The sequence below is a fragment of the Equus quagga genome, chromosome 7 (genome assembly GCF_021613505.1).
Source record: "Equus quagga isolate Etosha38 chromosome 7, UCLA_HA_Equagga_1.0, whole genome shotgun sequence".
NCBI classification, from domain to species: domain Eukaryota; kingdom Metazoa; phylum Chordata; class Mammalia; order Perissodactyla; family Equidae; genus Equus; species Equus quagga.
Genome location: NC_060273.1, coordinates 24,658,161 through 24,679,962, shown reverse-complemented (window position 1 = coordinate 24,679,962; position 21,802 = coordinate 24,658,161). Strand labels below are relative to the sequence as shown.

The window sequence follows — 21,802 nt, the reverse complement described above, 5'->3', positions numbered from 1 at the left end:
AGCTGGGGATACCACAGTGAGCAAAAAAGACATGACGTATACCATGCCTTCTCTCAGGGACCTTTCAGTTCACAAGAAGAAACAGGGAACTAAGCAATCACAACCAACTTGGTAAGTGTTGTTAAGAAGTGTTCAAAGAAAGCACAAGGCACCATTCGCACATAAGTGCTGATATAGACTGAGGGAGAGGGAGCAGGAGGGACTCAGAGAAGGCCACCAAAGACCCATAAACTAAATTGTTATATCCATAGAATAAGAAATAACCCACACAATAAGAACGGTGCTGTAGTGGTGTATTTACTACTGCAGAAAGATGTCTATGACACACTGTTAATGGAAAAAAGTTCAAAATCAACACCTACAGCATTTTCTTGGAATGGACTGGTATAAATATATGCTCCAGTCTATACTAAAAGTGGCTTATCAAATCATTGCATAAAAAATAGATCGTTCAATTAAGTGGTACTGAATAACTAAATAAAAATGAATACTAAATTATATCCTAATTGGATTAAAGAGCTAATTTTTTTTTAATTGTGCAATAAAAGAACAGGAAAATATACATAAATATTTTTATAAACTAGGAGAGGTGGACGAGGACTTTTTAAGCATGTTAACTAAAGGCAAGACTCACAAAGGACAAAGATTACTAGATTGTAAAGAAAGAAGCTAGAAGACTTATACTAACAGATTTCAAAATTTAAAATTAACCCAGACTTGCTCTCTTATGCCATATATAAAAACTAATTTGAGATGGCTCATAAACCCAAATGTGAAAGAAAAAATAAGGCTTTTACAAAAAAAATAAGAAAATATCTTCATGAACTTGCAGTAGGCAAAGATTGCATAAATAGGACATGAAAAGTACTAACCATAAAACTTTTAAAAATTGATAAATTGGATTTTGTTAAAAGGAAGAACTTCCGCCTATCAAAAGATATTATTAAGAGTAAACAGGCAAAGACAGACTGGGAGATGACAACTTCAGCACATGTATCTGATAAAGCACTTGGATCCAGAATATATTTTAAAATGTCTACAAATCAGTAAGAAAATTACAATAATCTAAATAAATAAGGAACAAAAGATTTGAACACACAATTCACATAAAAAGGATATCCAAATGGCCAATAAGCATCTGCAAAGGTACTCAACATAAAACGTACTCACCAAGGAAATGCAAACTAAAACTACAGTGAAATACCACTAAACAACCACCAGGATGGCTAAATTAAAACAAACAGACAAGGGTAGGTGAGAATGTAGAACAACCAGCCTGCACACACACAGCTAGTGGAGTATAAACTGGTACAATTACTTTGGAAAACCGGTAGTGTCTACTAGAGTGGGACATACACTTACCCTGTAATCTTACAATTCCAGTCTACGTATATACCCAATAGAAATGCACGTATATGTGCACCAAAAACACATACAAGAACGTCCAGGGGGCCAGCTTGGTGGCGCAGTGGTTAAGCTGGCACGTTCCGCTTCTCGGCGGCCCAGGGTTCGCCAGTTCAGATCCCGGGTGTGGACATGACACTGCTTGGCAAAAGCCATGCCGTGGTAGGCGTCCCGTACATAGTACATAAAATAGAGGAAAATGGGCATGGATGTTAGCTCAGGGCCAGTCTTCCTGAGCAAAAAGAGGAGGATTGGCAGCAGTTAGCTCAGGGCTAATCTTCCTCAAAAAAAAAAAAGAATGTCCATAAAAGTTATTTGTAATAGTCAAAACCATAATACAATTCAAATGTCCATCAATGACAGAAGCACTAAATAATCTGTTGTATAATCATATGCTGTACAGCAGTAAAAATGAACAAAAACCTGTTACATATAATGTGATGGAGGAATCTCAAGATGATACTGAGCAAAAAAACAAAATCAGACACAAAAGAATACATAATAAATGACTCCATTTGGATAAAATTCAAAAATAGGCAGAAAAAAATAAATTCAAAAGTTCAAGAATACGCAAAATTAATCTACAGCGACAGAAGTTGACATAGTTGTTCATGATATTTTAAATAAAAAGTAGTTGCAAAAATATGCACAATATGATCTCATTTTGTAAGTAAAATACACAGGATTAAACAGAAGTACTTCAAAATGTTAGTAGTAGTTGTCTCAAAGTCCTGGAATTATACATAACTTCTTTCTTTGCTTCTTTATATTTCTCTTTATTTCTCCCAAATTTCTATAATCAGCATGTAATATTTTTATAATCACAGATAAGAACATCAAATATTAAGTGTTTTTTAATCTGCAAATTGTGGGCCACATGGATACACTGGTTTATTTAAATATTAGATAGAGAGCTATCTCACTAACCAAGCCCTTCTTAACTACAGAACAACGTTACTCCGATAATGTCAGGTCAGAGCATGCTCACATCTGTACAAAGAGGGCTCGTGTTCATTTTTGATATCCAAGAATGTGGAATGCATGGAATTATTTCTTTCTTTTCAAATGAGACTTCAAGAATAGCAGTATTATTGCTTAAACATGGAAAAGGACTAATTACTTCAATTTCCTACCAGATCTTTGACTTGGCATAATAATGTACCACCAGAAACACACCTGGTCACACTGCTGATAAAAGTCTCCTGCCAAAGGTAGGCAGTGTTGTCTTATACAAGATGGATTTCTCTTTCTTAAGAAAATGACTGTTTCACAAGTAGCTGTCACGAAACGAAATTGAAGCTAACACATTTTTTTGCTGTTATTTAGATGGAATTACTTTTTAGCCCCACATACTCAAGTGCCAATATATTTCTCCCCTCATATTTGAAAAGGAACATTTTGACAGAGGATAAAGAACTGGAAATGTAAACATTATACTTGCCAAGGGTAAAAAAACAAAATAAGCCACCTCCTGTCCTTTGGGTTGCACTAGCTAATAAATAAGCTGAAAATCTCGGGGCAAATCAAAATTCTTTGTTTATAAAGTTCAAGAAAGTCTCTCTCATCAAACGCCTTTCCTTGTTCAGGTATACTAAAAGCCTAAACAAGTAACAGAAGATATTCTAATTAAAATATTGGAAATAGCACTTTCATTTAAAAACTCAAATTTCATCAGATTATAGTAATATGGGTGACCCTAGCTAGTAAGTATAGTCAAAACATACGTGCTTTATTTTTGAGTGTTCAAGAGCAGTAAAACAGACCTTTTTCCAGAGCATCTACTGCACCAATAATAATAGATATTCAAAAGGAAATAACATAACTTGAGTTACCGAAAACTTTCTATTTTAAGAACAGGTTCCTGCCACAGATCTTTCTTAAACGACAACATAAACAATACAAGAATGAGAAACAAAAATTATAACTGCTAAAAAATGCTTAGAGAGCAACTGTCCTAATCTACAGGCAGAGAGTTTAAAGAACCCAAGGAAACTCTTTCAACCAGAATTACATGGACACAATAATGTTGTTATGTAAGAAGGTCACAGGTTAGAAATACTGTAGAACTTTGTGTTACGGCATTACTGTCAATGAGTCAACCCAGAGTACTTAACAATTGAATTGGGCATCCAAAGTCTTGTAACTTCAAGATAAGAATTCATTTTGTGGAAAATTTTGGCCGAAAAAAAAAGTAAGCTATTAAGCCATTCTACTAATGCCTACTTCTCATCTTCTACACTCTGAAACAGAACATATGCTAGATAACAATCTCAGGTATTGCCAACTCCTGCTGTTTACTCACATAAAAATCCATTCTGATTTTTACGATTTTTATCTCCTGCCTCAACAACAAGTGAAGATGATATGGCTAAAGGTGAAATTCTAAGATCAAGAAATTTTAGGAACCCAAGAAGCACCTAACCTGCTAGCTTTCTAAATAATCCAAGACAGATCAGAAACTAAAGTAATGTTTATTTGGTATTTCTTACATAATGTCAGTGTTAATCACCAAAAAAGACTTTGATTTGTCTTCTCAAACATAAAATAGGGGGAAAAAACAAGATTTAATCAGCTGAACAGTCAAGAAAATGTATACTGTACACTATAGAGCTCTGGTGAGTTTCCATTTATTCATTCTTTTAAAACATTTATCAAATATCCTAAAATGTGCTGTGCTAGACACTGTGTGGAATTCATACATGAGTAAGGAATTCAGTTGGGGAGAGAGAAACTAGGATAAAACAGAAGAAATAAAGTGTATTTACAGTCATGTGTCACTTAGCCACGGGGATATGTTCTGAGAAATGCATCTTTAGGCAATTGCGTCATTGTGTGAACATCATAGAGTGTACTTAGACAAACTTAGATGGAATAGCCTGCGACAAACCTAGGCTACGTGGTACTAATCTTATGGAACCACCGTTGTATGTGCGGTCCATCGTTAACCAAAAACGTAAGGTATATGGTTCATGACTTTATAGATAAAATACTTTGGAAGGGAGAAAGGGGCAGTTATTTACAACTGGAAAAGGCTTCACAGTAGAGGTAAGAAGGAAGCTGAGACTTGAAGGGTGCATAGAATTTCTACAAGTCAAAGAAATGGAAAGAAAGGACAGTCTAGACTCTGAGGAGATAACCAAGGACTTCGAGAAAGTGTTGGGCACATTTGTAGAAATTGCAAGTTAAGCAGGGAAGTATAGTATTCCTGGGAAATATCATGAACAACGAGTCTGAAAACGTTCACTGTAGCCAAACAGTGAGGGGTTAGAAATGCCAAAGTAAGTGCTGGGCAAAAGAGAGAAAGGAAGGTTTTCTGGGACAGTGACACCCTTATCTGGTTGCACATCAAAGTCACCTGGGATGTTTTAAACATCCTGCAGATTCTCCAATCCCACTAGGAACAGGAAACAGTCATTATTTAAGCTCCTGTAGTGATTCTCAGTAATAGTCAGATTTGGGTAGAGCAGGAAGGACTGCAGGGCAGAAGCAAAGAGAACAGAAAAGGGGAAATGGTTACAAGAGAAGAAGGCAGAGAAAACTAACAGAAAATACCATCCATTGAGATATGGGGCGAATGGAAAAGAAGAATCAGAAGGTTACTTAAGGGCTAAAAGAACAGGGAAAGTAAGTATGCCATAAGAGAAGACATAAGAAGGAGCAAGTGTCTGCAGGAAAAGACATTTAATTTGGACATTCTAAGGCTGAGTTCCTTACCCTTACTGGGTAGGAAATTTTATTCTAGAAATTCAAGAAAATTAACTTCATATTTAAACATGTACAATTTGCTGACACCTCTTCTAGGGTTGCTATGTACTGCTACTTCACCATGTCTTACTAATGACCTTTGGGAATGTGTATCTCTCTCCCTAAATACATGTAACGCAAATATTATATATAAGACAGACTGCTACAAACTTAAGAGGAACTCAATAAATACTTATTGAATAATAAAAGTGGAGGCCTAAAAAAAAGGTTAAAGATTTTATTGTCTTTTTTATTTTAAAAAGAAAAAAACATCCTCTATTTCTTTTTTTTTTTTCTTTTAAAGATGTCATAATTCTTACCTTTGCTGCCAAGGCTTTTAAACTATCGAGGAATCTTTGCCAGAAATCCTTGAAGAGTGGGCGGTCGATTTTCTTCAGGCTATCTTTGGTGCTAGCATCTACACTGACGTATAGCTGGGTAACTGGCTTGAGATTCCTTGGTAATTTAAAAAAAGAGAGAAAAACCAAATTATGCCTAGGTAAGGCTTTTCATGACCAAAAACTTACAATCTGTAATAGATGTAGTAATTAAACATTTCACTAGGTCTAGAGGCTTCTACTTCTCCCAGAAGAATGAAGCAATGATTTTAATAACATGACAAGATGATTCTTTTTAAAAATGACTGGACACCATCCCTAATAAACTGAAAACATTCACTTACTTAAAACTGATCCCTCTTCAAACACTAGGTTTGAGTGGAAAATAAATAAAACAAGATCTAGCATTAGCTCAGCACAATGAGAGCGGGGTCTCAGACCAAAGTTTCTCCATAAACTCTACCACTCAAGACTTATACAGCTGAAACCTCACAACCATGTGGGGTCTGTGCTGATGAGCCCTCTCCCACTGGAAGTTTTCTAAGGAACAAGAAACAAAACCAAAAAGCTCAAGGCTTCTTGGAAGGGCACAAAGCCACAGCAATGCCTCACCTATGCCTCCGAGAGCAGGAGTGGTTTTAAAATGAAGCCTTGTGTGGGCAAACAATGACCCATTCAGGGAGCTTTAAGCAACACAGAGCTAGAACAGCAATCAAGAACTTACAAAGGACCATCCCCCAGAAGAAAAATGTATGCTGCAGATTCTTATTTTTCTTTGCCTTCTTAATAAGTACCCATGCATACCACTCATTTTTCACTTTTCTCAAATTCATTGACTCATTTCACAATGTCATTCTTATCTATTAAATTTCTTGCCAGTTACGTTTTAAGCCCAGATTGTACTTCTTCCAAAGCCTCTCTGTTCTCCCTTCAAATGGATCTCATAATTCATTCTCTTCAATGAACAATGAATTTAGAACTAGAAAGAAGAAATTCCTCCTTAACAATCCTCTGACCAAATTCTTCCACTATTAATTTACTATAACCATTCCACAATTTGTATTTACTCCTAGAATGTTATTCATGCATTTTTTTTGCTTCAAAGTCTATACACTTTTAAAACCTGAGATATAATTCACATGCCATAAAATTCACCATCAAAGTGGTTTAAGTACCTTTTCTATCAGAATCAGTGCTATCAATCTTTTGAGTGTAAGATCTTGAAGGACAAGAACCATATTTTTCTTTTTATCCAGCCATACGGGCAGACACTTAAAGCTACTTTTTTTGTAGTTGATATTGTTGACCTCAGCTGAGAGAACTTTTAAGGGCATATAGGCCAAACAAATGTTCGTAATGGTCTGGCTTAGTAACATATAAAAAAATCAGAAGAGTCTAAACCCCAAGTTAGTAAAACTGGAGAAACTCTGACCAAAATTAGGAAAGAAGAGATTAAAATATTGGCAGATTCTCATTGCTTTAATCCCTCTCCAACACTAACACACAAAGGGAATCCTTAAAAGTTCAGTAACGTGTCACTACTGAGCAAAGGATATCGACTACTGAAAATGCAAAATAACAGCATACTGTAATAGGAGCAGTGTCTCATCACCCCTTTTGCTGGCGGCCTCTTTAAAAATAGACTCGCTATGCTACTGTAACTGGACTTTACGTTATAAAAAAATGAAAAGATTGTCTTAATGGATACTGCTGGCTATCACCTTCTCATACTTACAGGACTTTGTCATACAGCTGCCTGATGCAAAATGGGAACTGGTCTGACCTTTTCACTATGCCTCCATAACTACTTAAGATTATGAACAGTAAATTCCAAAGGCCATAGTTATTTTACAAACCTCCATCATTTGTGAAAAAGGAAGCCCTGGACAATGACAGTACCAAAGAGGAATTTCCGTCAATACTAAATGCCTGAGACGTTATTATCAAGGAAGTTGATAGATCTCTTGCTAGGGAGCAGAGGAAGAATGAAGAAGAGGAAAAGTCCCTAGGAATTATAGAGCTCATTCCTAAGGGACTCCAAAGCAGTAAAAGGATCTTGGAGAAATTTGCTGAGCCTCAAGGATCTTACGTCTGCCTAGTACTGGCATCTATTCCTCAGGACAGGCAATAACACTACCAGCATGGGCATGTGACCATCTCCAGTCTATACAGAGATAGCATCATTTTAGTTTGCAAAAAGCAAGAGAACGTTATATCCTTAAAATCATCATAATAATTCCTGTGTCTGAGATTTTCACATTGCTGCTGAGGAGAATTAAAAAGGACAATAAAAGGGATATATAACCTTAGCCCAATCCCCAGTGAAAATGCCCAATGAATCTTGATATGATTACTGTGATGACCCTTAATCCTGCTAATTTTAAATCTCTGAATTAAGAATGATCATATATAGAAATGCATTGTAATAGAACAGAAAAACCCCTCTCTCTTTTTCCCTCTCTATAGAAAGGGAAAAGGGGGAGACATTTATGCTTGTAAGAAATCAAGTGGCTTAAACAGTAAGTTTGATGCTCCTATTGGACAAAAAGTAACCCAAGTGGCCCGAACATCCAATGCTATTATCTCTAAGAAAATCTGGGACTGTCACATCAGGCCAAATAATTTAGGAGGTGGGAAGGAGCATAAAGCAGAAGAAGAAAGCTATTTACCATTTACTGAGTACTCATCATGTGCTGGCACATTGTGCTATGTGCTTTATGTTCTCACTGAATCTTCATAATAAAACAACAAGGTAGCTGTTACTTATGCCCATTTTAGAGGTGATGAAACTGAGGTTCAAAGAGGTTAAGCAGCTTGGTCGAGGACCCACAAAGATAAGTGTCAACAACAAGACTCAAGCCTGAAAGTGACTCTGGAGTCTGTTCTCCTAGTCCTCCAGCAGAACAGCCAGTTTGTGGGCAGTGCAGGCTGAGCCTCTCGTCACAGAAAGCCAAGAGCAGTACTTCAAGTCTCACAGCAGCTTTTCTCCAAGTGTGGTCAGGACGATCTGCATCGGATACACCTGAAACTCAGGTGCTTGGGCAACTCTTCCAAAACTCCATCAGTCGCCAGGGATAGGGCCTTGGAAAGTGTATTTTTATATTGGTTTCAATAACTTCTCAACATTGATGAAAGAAATTGAAGATGACACAAATGGAAAGATATCCCATGTTCATGGATCAGAAGAATTAATATTGTTAAAATGTCCATAATACACAAAGCAATATACAGATTCAATGCAATCCTTATCAAAATTCCAATGGCATTTTTTAAAGAAATAGAAAAAATAATCCTAAAATTAGTATAGAACCACAAAAGACCTCAAATAGCCATAGCAGTTCTGAGAAAAAGAAAAAAAGCTGGAGGCATCACACTTCATGATTTCAAACTATACTACAAAGCTATAGCAATCAAAATAATACGGTACTGCCATAAAAACAAAAACATAGACCAATGGAACATAATCGAGAGTCCAGAACTAAATCCATGCATATATGGTCAACTAATATTTGACAAGGAAGCCAAAAATACTCAATGTGGAAAGAACAGTCTCCTAATAAATGGTGATAATAAAACTGAATATTCACATGCAAAACATAAAATTGGACCCCTATCTTACACCACAAAATTAACTCAAAATGGATTAAAGACTTAAATATAAGACCTGAAACTATAAAACTCCTAGAAGAAAACATAGGGGGAAAACTCCTTGACACTGGTCTTGGCAATCATTTTTTGCATATGACACCAAAAGCACAAGCAACAGAAGCAAAAATAAACAAGTGTGATTACATCAAACTAAAAAGCTTCCACACAGCAAAAGAAACCACTAACAAAATCAAACAGCAACTTACAGAATGGGAGAAAATATTTGAAAATCATATATCTAACAAAGGGTTAATATCCAAAATATATAAGGAACTCATACAATTCAATAACAAAAAAATATAATCTGATTAACAAATAGGCAAAGGAACCGAACAGACATTTTTCTAAAGAAGATACACAAACGGCCAATAGGTACACGAAAAGGTGCTCAACATCACTAATCATCAGAGAAATGCAAATCAAAACCTCAATGAGATATCACCTCACCCCGGTCAGGACCGTTAGACAAAAAGTAAGAGCTAACAAGTGCTGACGAGGATGTAGAGAAAAGGGAATTCTTGTGAGCTGCTGGTGGAAATGTCAATTGGTACAATCATGGAAAACAGTATAGACGACTCACAAAAAATTAAAAATAGAACCATCATATGATCCAGCAATCCCACTTCGGGGTATATAGTCAAAGGAAATGAAAACACTATCTTGAAGAGGGATCTACATTCCCATGTCCATTGCAGCATTATTCAAAATAGTCGAGGCATGGAAAAACCTAAGTGTCTGTTGACAGATAAATAGATAAAGAAAATGTTGTGTGTGTATATACACAGAATGGAATATTATTCAGTCAGGAGAAAGAAGGAAATCCTGCCATTTGCAACAACATAGATGAACCTGGAGGACATTATGCTAAGTAAGATAAGCCAGACAGACAAGACAAATACTGCAGGAACTCACCTAAATGTGGAATTTAATAAAAGGACAGTTTCTATTTGCTATTTTCTTCTCTATATATGGGCCATAATCTTATTTCTTTGTCTATATCACTTTTGGATGAAAACTTGACATTTTAAATAATATTATGTGGCAACTCGGTAAAAGAGCCAGAGGTAAGAATATAGGGCCTTTTCAAATCTTCCCACATGCCCACAGCTCTGCCCATGCATGTGGTCTTCGGATTCCCAGGAATATGCTGGAGCTTTTCAAAGTCCCCTATGGACAACTCATTCCCCAGCCTTTCCTTTTAAGATTTTGGTTAGCTTCTTGTTTGCCCCAAGTGTTATTGCTGCCTCAGGCAGCTGTGAAGTTATACAACTGCCAGTAATTGTTTGTGAGAAACACCCATGAAAGGCTTTTTCACTGGACAAACCCTGAGTCACTTCAAGTAAAGACAATCCTTGTGAGTGAGGGTTTCCAGGAAACTGCCACACAAGCCATATGATAACAGTTATCTGGGAATGGGACTTTGAAGGAGTTCCAATGCTGTTTTGCCCCCTCCTCTGACTGCCAAGCTGCTGGTTTTCACTATGACTGCAGGCAACTGGTTTTAAGGCTACTGCAGAGCTGGGGAAGTTGGAATGGAATAGGATACATTAACACATCACAAAGTTTACTGTTCTTACTGAAAGTCACTATTTTTCTAGAATAAATGCTTCTTAGATTGTTGCGTACCTTTGGTTAAGAAAAAGTTGATTCTGAAAATTTTTTCCAGGGTTCTCACTGTTTCTATAGAGGAAGAGGTTTTTGAATGTTTGTACTGGGCTATTCCTGCTAATATCCAACACACAAGTTTTGTTTTTATTTCCATCACTATTTATCACAATATTTTCTATGTCCATTGTGTTCTTCTTTGACCCATAAGCAAATAAGAAGCACACTGCTTAAATTACAATACTAGTATATGATTTCAATACTTTGTTGAAACTTGCTATAATGCCCAGCATATGGCCATTTGGCAATTGTTCTGCAAGCAAGTTCTATGCTCTTAAAAAGAAGTGATATTCCAAAGTTTCTGGTTTCGGTGCTCTATTTCTGTAACATAGGCTGAATTTGTTAATTTAGTTGTTCAAGTCTTCACTACTGCTACTGATTTTGATCTGCTTGTTTCATCTGTTTGAAAGAAGTGTGTTAAAAACCTACTATTTCTCCTTCTAGTTCTGGCAATTCTGAGATTATGTTACTGAGTGTTTACAAATTTGACTTGTTATATTGTTTTATGTTTATGTTTAATATTTTATTATTAAGAAAACTCCATTTTTTGTTTTGAGGAAGATTAGCCCTGAGCTAACTACTGCCAATCCTCCTCTTTTTGCTGAGGAAGCCTGGCCCTGAGCTAACATTCGTGCCCATCTTCCTCTACTTTATATGTGGGATGCCTACCACAGCATGGCATGCCAAGCAGTGCCATGTCCGCACCCAGGATCCAAATCAGCGAACCCTGGGCCGCCGAGAAGCAGAACGTGTGAACTTAACCGCTGTGCCACCGGGCCGGCCCCAGAAAAGTCCATCTTACATAATGGTTCTTGCCTTAAAGTATACTTTGACAACATTACTTAGCCTACCTTTCCAAAGGTGAAACTTCTAAGTGTTTTTCATGTATTATCTCATATACTCACAATGTCACTATAAGGTAGTCATTATTACTATAACCATTTTACAGGTAAGAAAACTAGGCATTGAAAAATTACCTTTCCAGCGTCAGAAAGACAGCAGGAGATCCAGTGAAAATTAAACCCAGATCTCCTCTAGACCAGAACCCAAGTTCTTCACCACTTCACTGCACTGCCTATCTAGACACGCATATTTCTTACAAGTGTTCCATCAACTTATAGACACAAGAGAAGACTATATTTTAAATTTAACATATTTACTACAAATAAACAGGCTGGCAGAAAAAGAAAACTTCTATTGAAAGAATCAGATGGTATTTATAATCAATCTTCATTTCATTGTAGCTGTCTTCGGTAACCACTTTGAGCTAACAATACAAGAAAACTTTATTTTTATTAAAATCCATGCATTTCTTCAAACACTTACTAAGCATCTAATATGTGAAGAGCTATCTAATTTATAGAGGTCCTCTAACACATATGGTGAAATTCTTAGCAAAAACTAAAGAAAACAAAACACAAAGTAAACAAAGTAACAGATATACAGGTGGAAAAAGCAAAGGAAAAGAATGAAGTTCACGCCAGTTTCAACGAAGAAGGTGCTCAAAAGTAAGTGTACAAAAGGACAAATTTGGTGGTGAGGGGAGTGTGGGAAGTTAAAGGTTAACTGTGTCACAGTTAAATATGAAACACAGCTCTATCTTATTATGAAGCCTGCTACCAGACAGAAAGTTGTGAATTAACAGTATCTACCAACAAAGAAAATATATAAGATTTCAAATGTAAACTGAAAAATAATATAAAATAAATAGATAAGAAAATTATGATAAAAGTAAAGGCGGACTAAAAGCAATATGCTTCCATTTTTCTTGGACTATGTGGTACTCTTGGTCTACCTTTCATTGTTGCACATTTGTTAGAAATGATAACAGAAATTTCTCTACTGGAAGAGAATCAGCACTGCAATTCCTCTGAAGAGTAGCAGATGACACAGCCTCAGGGTTGAGGAGACAACAAAATAGTGAAGAGTGGGGCAAACTGAGAAGGACAAGCTTCATCGAAAAGATAATCATTACTTGGTGTCATATTGTGATACAACAAGAAATACATATTTTGTCTTTGTCCCTAGTTCCTGGCACAGAGCTCCTAAAACCCTTGGAATTAAATCCTGAGTAACAGAGGTAAGAGAAGTAACTTTTGTTATCCATAAGAAGCCCCCTTCAACCATACCAGAATTTATACTAATGAGGTGACTCTTGATGGGCCCCTAGATAGCTTCAGGCTGGGGGCTGGTTACCAGAAGAACCAGCCACGTGATTATAGGATTGGAACTTTCAGTCCCACCCCCTAAACTCCAGGGAGGGGAGAGGGGCTAGAGACTGAGTTAATCACCAATGGACAATGATTTAATCAATCCTGCCTATGTAATGAAACCTCCATAAAAACCCCTAAATGACGGGGTCCAGAGAGCTTCTGGGTTGTTGAAAACTTCAAGGTGCTAGGAGGGTGGCACGCCTGAAGAGGGTGTGGAAGCTCTGTGCCCCTCCCCCATACGTTGTCCCATGCATCCCTTCCATTTGGCTGTCCCTGGGTTGTATCCTTTATAATAAACCAGTAACAGTTAAGTAAACTGTTTTCCCTGAATTCTGTGAACTGTTCTAGCAAATCATCGAACTGAGGATGGGGTCATGGGAAGTTTCAATCTATAGCTGGTTGTTCAGAAGCACAGATGACAACCTGTGACTTGTGATTGGTGTCTGAAGGCGGGGGTAGCCTTGTGGGACTGAACCGTTAACCTGCGTGGTCTGCACTAACTCCAGGTAGTGTCAGAATAGGACTGAACTGTAGGACACCAGCTGGTGTCCGCAGAGAACTGCAGAATTACTTGGTATGGGAAAACCCACACATCTAGTGTCAGAAGTGTTGTGAGTAAAAAAACAGATAAGAGTGAAGTGTTCTCGTGTTGTAAAAACAGCACTTCATACTTGGCTCTTGACAATTTTTGCCAGACTGTCTTTTTTCAAAAGTCAGATTTTGCCTAAAATCTGGATTTTAAATGTTGGCTCAAAAAAAGTTTTTAATCATGGTTCAGGACAAATAAGACCAGCTTCTCATTAACTGCCAGTTTGAGACCTCTGGTCTTAACAACTCTCTGGCCATCACACATAACCATAATTTTTTTTTCAATTGAGTTCCTGAAAAATATTGAGTCCCAGTAGTTCAATGTTATCCTCTTTGACAAGAAAAGTCTGTTTTGCTATATGGTACACTGCAAACATGGCCATAAATTCTTCCTCTCCCTATATCCATGTCCCCTTGCCCTGTAGCTTTGAGTGCCCTCTCACTGACTGACTCTAAGCTCAGCAGTGTGACTTGCTTTGGCCAATGGGAAGTGAGCAAATGTGACAGGGCAGACACTTGAAAGATGCTTATACGGTGGGGCTTGCCCTCTCTTGCTTTTCTTTGAAACCCTACCACCATGTAATGAAGTTCAGGAAGCTTGCTGGAGGATAACAGGCTACATGAGCAGAGGCTCCAGCTCCAGCCAAAGCCATCATATACCAGCCAGCCCAGTGAATCTGCCAACTGACTAGACACATAAACAACACTGAGACCAGCAAAGCCAAGTGATCTACAGAATTATGAGCTAAATAAATGGCTGCTAGTTTGAGTGACTCAGTTTTAAGGTGAGTGGTTACAACAAAAGATAAATGATACATGCTACAGAATATCAGTTATATGCCTACCAAAAATACCATCATAAAAGCACTTGTTTTGGTAAAACTAAGGGCTTTTCCACAAAAGAAATGGCTTTTATTGTCCAAACACCATCGGCTCTATTACTAACACTAAGTGTCTTACACATCCTTGTCATTTTTATTAGCCTCTGTGTTGACAAACAAAAATATAAAGCTACTCAGAGTGTAACAGCTTTCTCATTTACCTGTTTGCTTCTATCTTCCACAAATCTTTGAGGACCACTCACTGTGAAAACTCCCCTCAATAGGCGCACTGTCAGCAAAGAGCCATATGTTTTGGAGCTGGAGGGGAGACTGAAATCCTCTTAAGGAAAAGTTAAGTACCCTGAAAAGGCCGCTAGCCTGAATGTAACACTCGCATGTGGGTCAAGCGAAGACCAACTGACAAAGTCAAGATTCTCCTCAAAAGATACCAGAATATGGGTTAGTATTACTTCCTAGTGTAGGCTCAAAGATAAAATGGTTGCAAGAGGTTCACCTAATAGCTGAATTGAATCAGCTGACCTGTTATATAGAATTAGTACCACACACATTAGGGGTAACTTCCAAAATTAATGACCTCTGCATTATATTCATAAATCTATAGGCTACTCCTTCTGAAAAAAACTAAGACACTAGAGACAATTGGTATTTAGATTGCTCCTAATTCACAGAAATAAAGCAATATTATCTGCACTTAGAGAACTATTTCTCTTTCCATTTTCTCTTGGGCACAGGGGTGGGAGCTAAGGGAGAGAGCCCTTAGCTAAACCCAAAGAGGCCTTACGTGATGGAACAATTAGTTTAAAAGTAGATACAGTCTCAGGACTATTTTGTATCATTCCTCTACAGTCCAGAGTATTTGAAACTTGAGTTTTATAATATATTTTAGTATCTCTTATGGCAAAGCCCATTGCTCTTCTTTTAAACTTTTTCTGAATTATTCACATCCTTCACTGGGGAAATGTGAGGGCAGGAGGTTGCCTTATATTTAGGACTCCTAACATTTGGGCACATACATTATTCCCAAGCCAGCAGGATTGCACTTCTTCAGAGACAGGTACACCTAAAGGTTATGTTCGTTATGCTCTTCAATTCGTCTCTATCAGGGTCTCAGTTATCAGAAATTCTTCCCAGATCCTAGCAATAATCTGTCAGTCTCAGCTTTGGTTTTTTTTCCCCTCTGTTTAGATAGGTATTTCAGTGGATAACCAAGACATGTCACTCTTTTTAAAAAAAAAAAAAAGATTGGCACCTGAGCTAACATCTGTTGCCAATCTTCTGTCTCTTTTTTCCTTCTTCTCTCCAAAGGCCCCCAGTACATAGTTGTATATTCTAGTTGTAGGTCCTTCCGGTTGTGGCATGTGGAGTGCCCCTTTCAGTATGCCCTGATGTGTGGCACCATGTCCCCACCCAGGATCCAAACCAGTGAAACCCTGGGCCGCCAAAGCGGAGCACAAGAATTTAACCACTTGGCCAAGGGGGCTGGCCCCAACATGTCACTCACTCTTTAAAGTCCAAACTTAAAATGGCTACTTTCTACATTTTCTCTCCTATGCTCAGGAGAGCATATAACCAAAAAAGGGATGCAATTCTCTGAATCATGGCACCCTTAATATTAGGAGCTTGAAGAATACATTAAAAATCCAAAAAAGGAATGTCCCTTTTCTAAGTATTCCTTCTTTCTTGCATATTTCTCATAGTGCCAGTCCTGGGGGTATAGTGGTTAAGATTCGGTACTCTCACCACCGTGACCCAGATTTGTTTCCCAGTCAGGGAACCACATCACACATCTGCTACTGTGGTTGTCATACTGTGGTGGCTGCTTATTGCTGTGATCCTGAAAGCTATGCCACCAGTATTTCAAATACCAGCAGGGTCACCCATGGTGGACAGGTTTCAGTGGAACTCCCAGACTAAAACAGACTAGGAAGAAGGACCTGGCCACCCACTTTCAAAAGATTTGCCATGAAAATCCTGTGAATAGCAGCAGAGCATTGTCTGATACGGCACCAGAAGGTGAGAGGATGGCACAAAAAGACCAGGCAGGAGAACTAGGAGCCAGAATCGACTCGATGGCACTAACAAGAACTTCTCATAGAGTGCACTCTTCCATTTTTAAACTCTTGTGTTCAAAATGGGAGAAATTTGCTAATACCCTATTCCTCCACTTCTGCCAGCTTACGTCCTCCTTTTTGCCTCCCTCTCAATTTACCAGTACCCATACTACTAAAAGACTGGTTTAGTCAATCAAGAATTATTTATTTGGAACCATACACCATTGTATCCCATTTTTGGCTGACAGTAGTCAAGACTAGTACTGATATCTTATCATATCATGATTCTCCTGCTGACAAGAGGAGGCTCACCAGTAACAGTGGGGAGGAGAGACCCAATAACATCTACTGAACGTTCACTATGTGTCAGGCATTTTGCTGGACACTTTCAAGTACATATCTTATTTAATTCTCAATAATTTTCCTCAATCCATGATGACATTCACAAGGTAAACTACGCATGATCAAACAATGAATCATTCTCTCTGGTTACCATTTTATATGCTACTCCTAGCAGATTCAATTCTTTTTAGGCATATATGCCTTAAATTTGGCATAGACTCCCCCCATTTTCGTGTGTGAGGAAGATTGGCCCTGAGCTAACATCTCTTGCCAATCTTTCTCTATTTTATGTGGAATGCCACCACAGCATGGCTTGATGAGCATTACTAGGTCAGCGCCCAGGATCCAAACCTGCAAATCCTGGGCCACCAAAGTGGAGCACACAACTTAACCACTACACCACGGGGCCAGCTCCAGACTCCCTTTTTATATATGTGTGTATATATCCCAACACCACTCTATTCCAACTTCTCCCTCATGAGCCATCTGAAAAGTCAAGGATTTTAAACCTAACAAAAGTTTAAAAAAAAAAGGAATGGTGGCCCTATGCAAAATTTACACACTTTTTAAAAACTTTTTCCTTTTACCTTTTTATACCACTGCAAAAAGCAGCATTTTAGCTGTCTTTGTAACAAAGTCGCTGATTTTCATATTATTGCCTGGTAGCCAATAATTTTAATCAACTCTTTGATTTCCTATGATGCTAAATTTTAAACTTTGTGCATGACTGTCCATGTGCCTGTGTGTATGTGATCATTCTTTCTACACATTATAGTGTCTTTTATATTTGACAACTACTTTCTCCTTTTTTCATGTTATACCTTATTGGCCAGTATTTACAAAACAAATTTGCAGTCAGAAAGATCATTGTCTTTTACTACTATATGGGAACTTGCCTAATACTTTACCAGTCATCTACTGAGCATTAACACTATACTAGTGGCATGAAGATAAATAAGCAGGGGTCACTGGCCAAGGAACTCACAGTCTAATGGGGAAAGCACAGGTAAATAACAACTAAGTAAAATTTAATGTTTTCAGCACTATAAAATGTGCACAGTTCAAGTAAAATGCAAAAACAGGTCATTTCCAGACCCCAGGAGATGGTCCTCTCCATCTGGAGAGCCCTCCCTCTAAGTCATCCAAATCAACCTCATCATCTTACCTCCTAAACCTGCTCCTTCCTTGTGATCCCTCTACTCTTACAGGGCACCATAATCTTAGCAACCAACATGGCTAGAACTCTCTGTGTCATCATTTAGTCCTCTTTTATGCAGGGATCTCAGAGTCATACAGTTTGCCAAGCTTATCTATTGTGCCTCAATATTATCTTGTTTTTAAGACTCCTCATTCTCACTGTTGTACTTTCATCCTTATAACTCTTACTTAAACAAGCCTATAATCTCCTATCCAGTTTCCTGCGTTTTGGCTCTCCCATTTTATACCATGCTAGTAGATCACTCTGCAGAAAGCAAGATCTTTCTAAAGAACGGCATTTGAAGTCCTCCACAATCTATTCCCAACCTTTCCAACTTGGTTTCCAGCTGCCAGTCTCTTTTGTACACTCTGTGGTTCAGATTGATTATATTTTCACAATGGTACCACAAATACCCTAACTCAGTATCTTTTGGGAGGTTCTTATTAAAAAGCTAAAGTTTTCAACCTCCCCAAGTACCAATCCCAGCTGTATTTTAAGATCCAAATTAAATGCCTTCTCTGAGAAGTTTTACCCTGCTTCTCCCATCTGGAAAAAACTGCATTCTCTTTTGAATTCCTGCAGCAACTTATCTGTGCGTCTAGTCTTATGTTCTTATATTCTATATTTTAATGTTATCTTTCCTAAAAGAACAGATTTTTAAGGGCAGGACCACCTTGCCCCCAAAAGCCAACAACTGTATGTAGTTAGAAATCAATAAAACCTTTTTGAGTATATTAACACCTACTAGTTTTACTTTTCAGTCAAATACAGATTCAAGTAGTATAGCTTAATAAGCTGGACCACTCACTTGATTTCCACAGGGAATTGTGCATTTGTGACCAGGAAACTGGAGATTTTACACTCATGGAGTAGTTTCAAAAACCTGTTGATTTCTGGGTACATGATGGGTTCTCCCACAAGGGACAATGCACAGTGCTTTACTGTCATTCCTTCTTCAAAGCGTTCTTCTTTGACACCCGGTACTCCTGGAGAACACAGTGAATAGGAACAAGCTCAATAAGGCACAAATAGAAGATATCACTTTTATTCTTCTTAAATAAAAATTTTTAACTTTTCTTAATGGTTCTTTGATTTCAGAGGGCAAATTAATTTTTGATACCAGCCAATAATACAAAACAAGGGCCAGAGGGCAAAAAAAACTAGAATTATTAAATCAGAAAAATCAGCAATCTCATTCTTGGTTTCAGGGCTTTAGTAGTAATTAAATTACAGCAATACAAGCAGGCTAAACTAACTTTGTTAGCTAATTATGGAACACAGCACATACTACTTTCCATAACCTGCTTAGCTCTGCATTCCTTCACGTTGGTCTAAGAAAATGAACGTAGTAAATCTACAAAGCAAAAGCCTCTCTAGACTGATCATGTCCATGTCCTCCTTCCTTCCTCAAGTATGTATTCTGAATTGAGAAACTAAATGTAGTTGGTCCAAAAGTACAAGAGAGAGAAAAAGAAGAAATCTGCAGTTCTCACCTCTGGCTTCATACTGAGAATCAACTAGAGAGTGTCAAAACTACTGCCACCTAGGTCCACCACCAAGACACTGGAACCGGAGTGGGTGCAAGCCGGGGGTAATGGGGGCTTTAAAAGTTCCTTTGGTGATACTAATATGCAGCCAAGGTTGAAAACCACTAAATAAACCAGAGGTCCCCAAATATGTCTGCACACTGGAGTCACCTGGGAATCTTGAACCTTCCAAGCTCCAGGCAGCAGCACAGAGCAATTAAATCACCATCTCTGGAGAAGGAGCACAGGCACGAGGAGATTTTGAAGCTCCCCAGATGTTCAGACAAGTCTGGGAACACTGGCACACACCACTGGTCCTTAACCCTAGTCAGACACTGGAATTACCCAAAGAACTTTTAAAGGTCCCAATGTCCATGCAGTATCCCAAGCCAACTAAATTGCAGTATCGGGGGATGAGACTCAGGCATCAGTGTTTTTTAAATGCTCCCATGTGATTCCAGTGTTCAGCATGAGTTGAGAAGCACTGCACTAGACTCAAACGTAGAAGGCATTCATGAAAGTCCCTCAATCTAAGACTGAATTTGAAAGACTTGGAAACAGTGTAAGAAGGCAAATAAAAATCTCTCTCTTTTACCTGAGATATTTCCATCAATTATCTCTATGTTCCTTTTGAGGAACATATTCTCTCCAAGGGATACAGACTCCTCATGGAGACTGGTGGTGGGGGAAGCATGTTCACATTCCCTCTCGGTCACTAGTTTTTCAATCCTCACAGAACTGTTGTTAGGATTAAATGAGATAATGCATGTAAAGGCTTTAGCAGAGTACCTGGCACACAAGAAACATTCATTAAGAATTTGTTATTATCACTTGTATCCTCGTTTCTTAAAATAATTAAATCCCAGGCACTATCGCCTTAACAACAACAAAAAAACCCGTAGAAAATAAAGTTAGCTTTCATTGCTCGCTTGTGCCTTACCTTCCATGAAGTGATTTTAATTTAGACACACACACACACACAAGCTACTTGGAAATAAGCAAGTAGAAGTAAATATTCAAGAGGTCAAACCAACATAATACAGGCTAAAATCAGAACAATCTAAAAGTGGCAGGTGATATCTTCTTTTATGACATCAAACTGCATTTCTAAGAATGTATTTCATGTCAGTATTTCTGGATGAATAATTTTTTAGGTTACTGAAATCTAAGATCTTAACTCAAGTGAATCAAGGTTTTAAATAAAACTTGACCCTTAACTCACTCTGTGTTGCCAAGATAACTCAGCACTAAACATAAAATTTCTTTTATGTAAAAAATATCACTAATTTTTATCCCCCCGTGAGCAAATGAGTAGAAGGGCAAATTTAACCCGCAAATTTAACTGCAAAATTAACCTAAAACTCAGAAAGCAGAATAATTGAGCACTGGCTAGGCCCTGACCCACTGGGAGTCAGATGCACCAGTTCCAAACTCTGGCTCTACCACTAAGCTGGTTTGTGCCCTTGGTCAAGCCACTCACCCCCTCTACACACAATGCCTGATCTGTAAGATGAAGATTTCACTTTCTCTCACACACACACACACACACACACACACGCAGCTATTACAAGAATTCAGTGAAATAACTAGTATGATGCAGGTCTAGCACAGAAGCATTCAGAAAATATTAGCTGCAAATATTTTTATTATAATAACAATCATTTTGTGAATTGAAACAGAAACTCAATTTTTTAAATTATTTTATTTTTATTTATTATTGAATGGTAATTCCATTCAATATATATTTATTGATCACCAACTATGTGCCTACCACTGTTCTAGGCAAGTTTTCTATCAGTAAAAAGAGAAAAACCTCTGCCTTTGTGAAGTTTATATTCTTGCATTATCAGAGAATAAACATTAAACACAATAAATCAATAAATTCTATAGCAGAGCAGTCCAATAAAATTTTCTGAGACGATGGAAATGTTCTCTGTGTTATCTAACACAGTAGCCACTTGCCAGGTGACACTTCAGCACTTGAAATATGGCTAGTGTGACGGAGGAACCTAACGTTTTATTTTACTTAATTTTCACTAATTAAAATTTAAAGGGCCACATGTGGTAACATTAGGCTACCACAGAGAAAATGCATTTCTTTAGCACATGAGAAGGTCATAAGCAAATGGAAAAGAAAAGGTAAAGATCAGGAGTCCCAAGAAAAAAAAGAGGCAGGCTGCCCTGTGAAATAGGGTGGTCAGGATAAGGCTCACTGAAAAGGTGAGATCTGATTTGAAGGAGAG

The 21,802-nt window shown here is 37.8% G+C and overlaps 1 protein-coding gene across 5 annotated transcripts in view; it reads right to left on the bottom strand.

Annotated features, from left to right (window-relative positions):
• Positions 1–21,802, bottom strand: part of LOC124242811 (S-adenosyl-L-methionine-dependent tRNA 4-demethylwyosine synthase TYW1) — a 213,546-nt gene that overhangs the window by 85,758 nt on the left and 105,986 nt on the right. For 4 of the 5 annotated variants that reach the window (XM_046668117.1, XM_046668119.1, XM_046668120.1 and 1 more), the window contains exons 12-13: positions 18,842–19,019; positions 5,469–5,604 (exon numbers count right to left, since the gene is read on the bottom strand). In XM_046668117.1, coding sequence (XP_046524073.1) covers positions 5,469–5,604; positions 18,842–19,019 — 314 coding nt within the window. Of the gene's footprint in view, positions 1–4,752; positions 4,878–5,468; positions 5,605–18,841; positions 19,020–21,802 lie in introns of those variants that run through there. The other variant, XM_046668121.1, reaches the window with a different exon arrangement.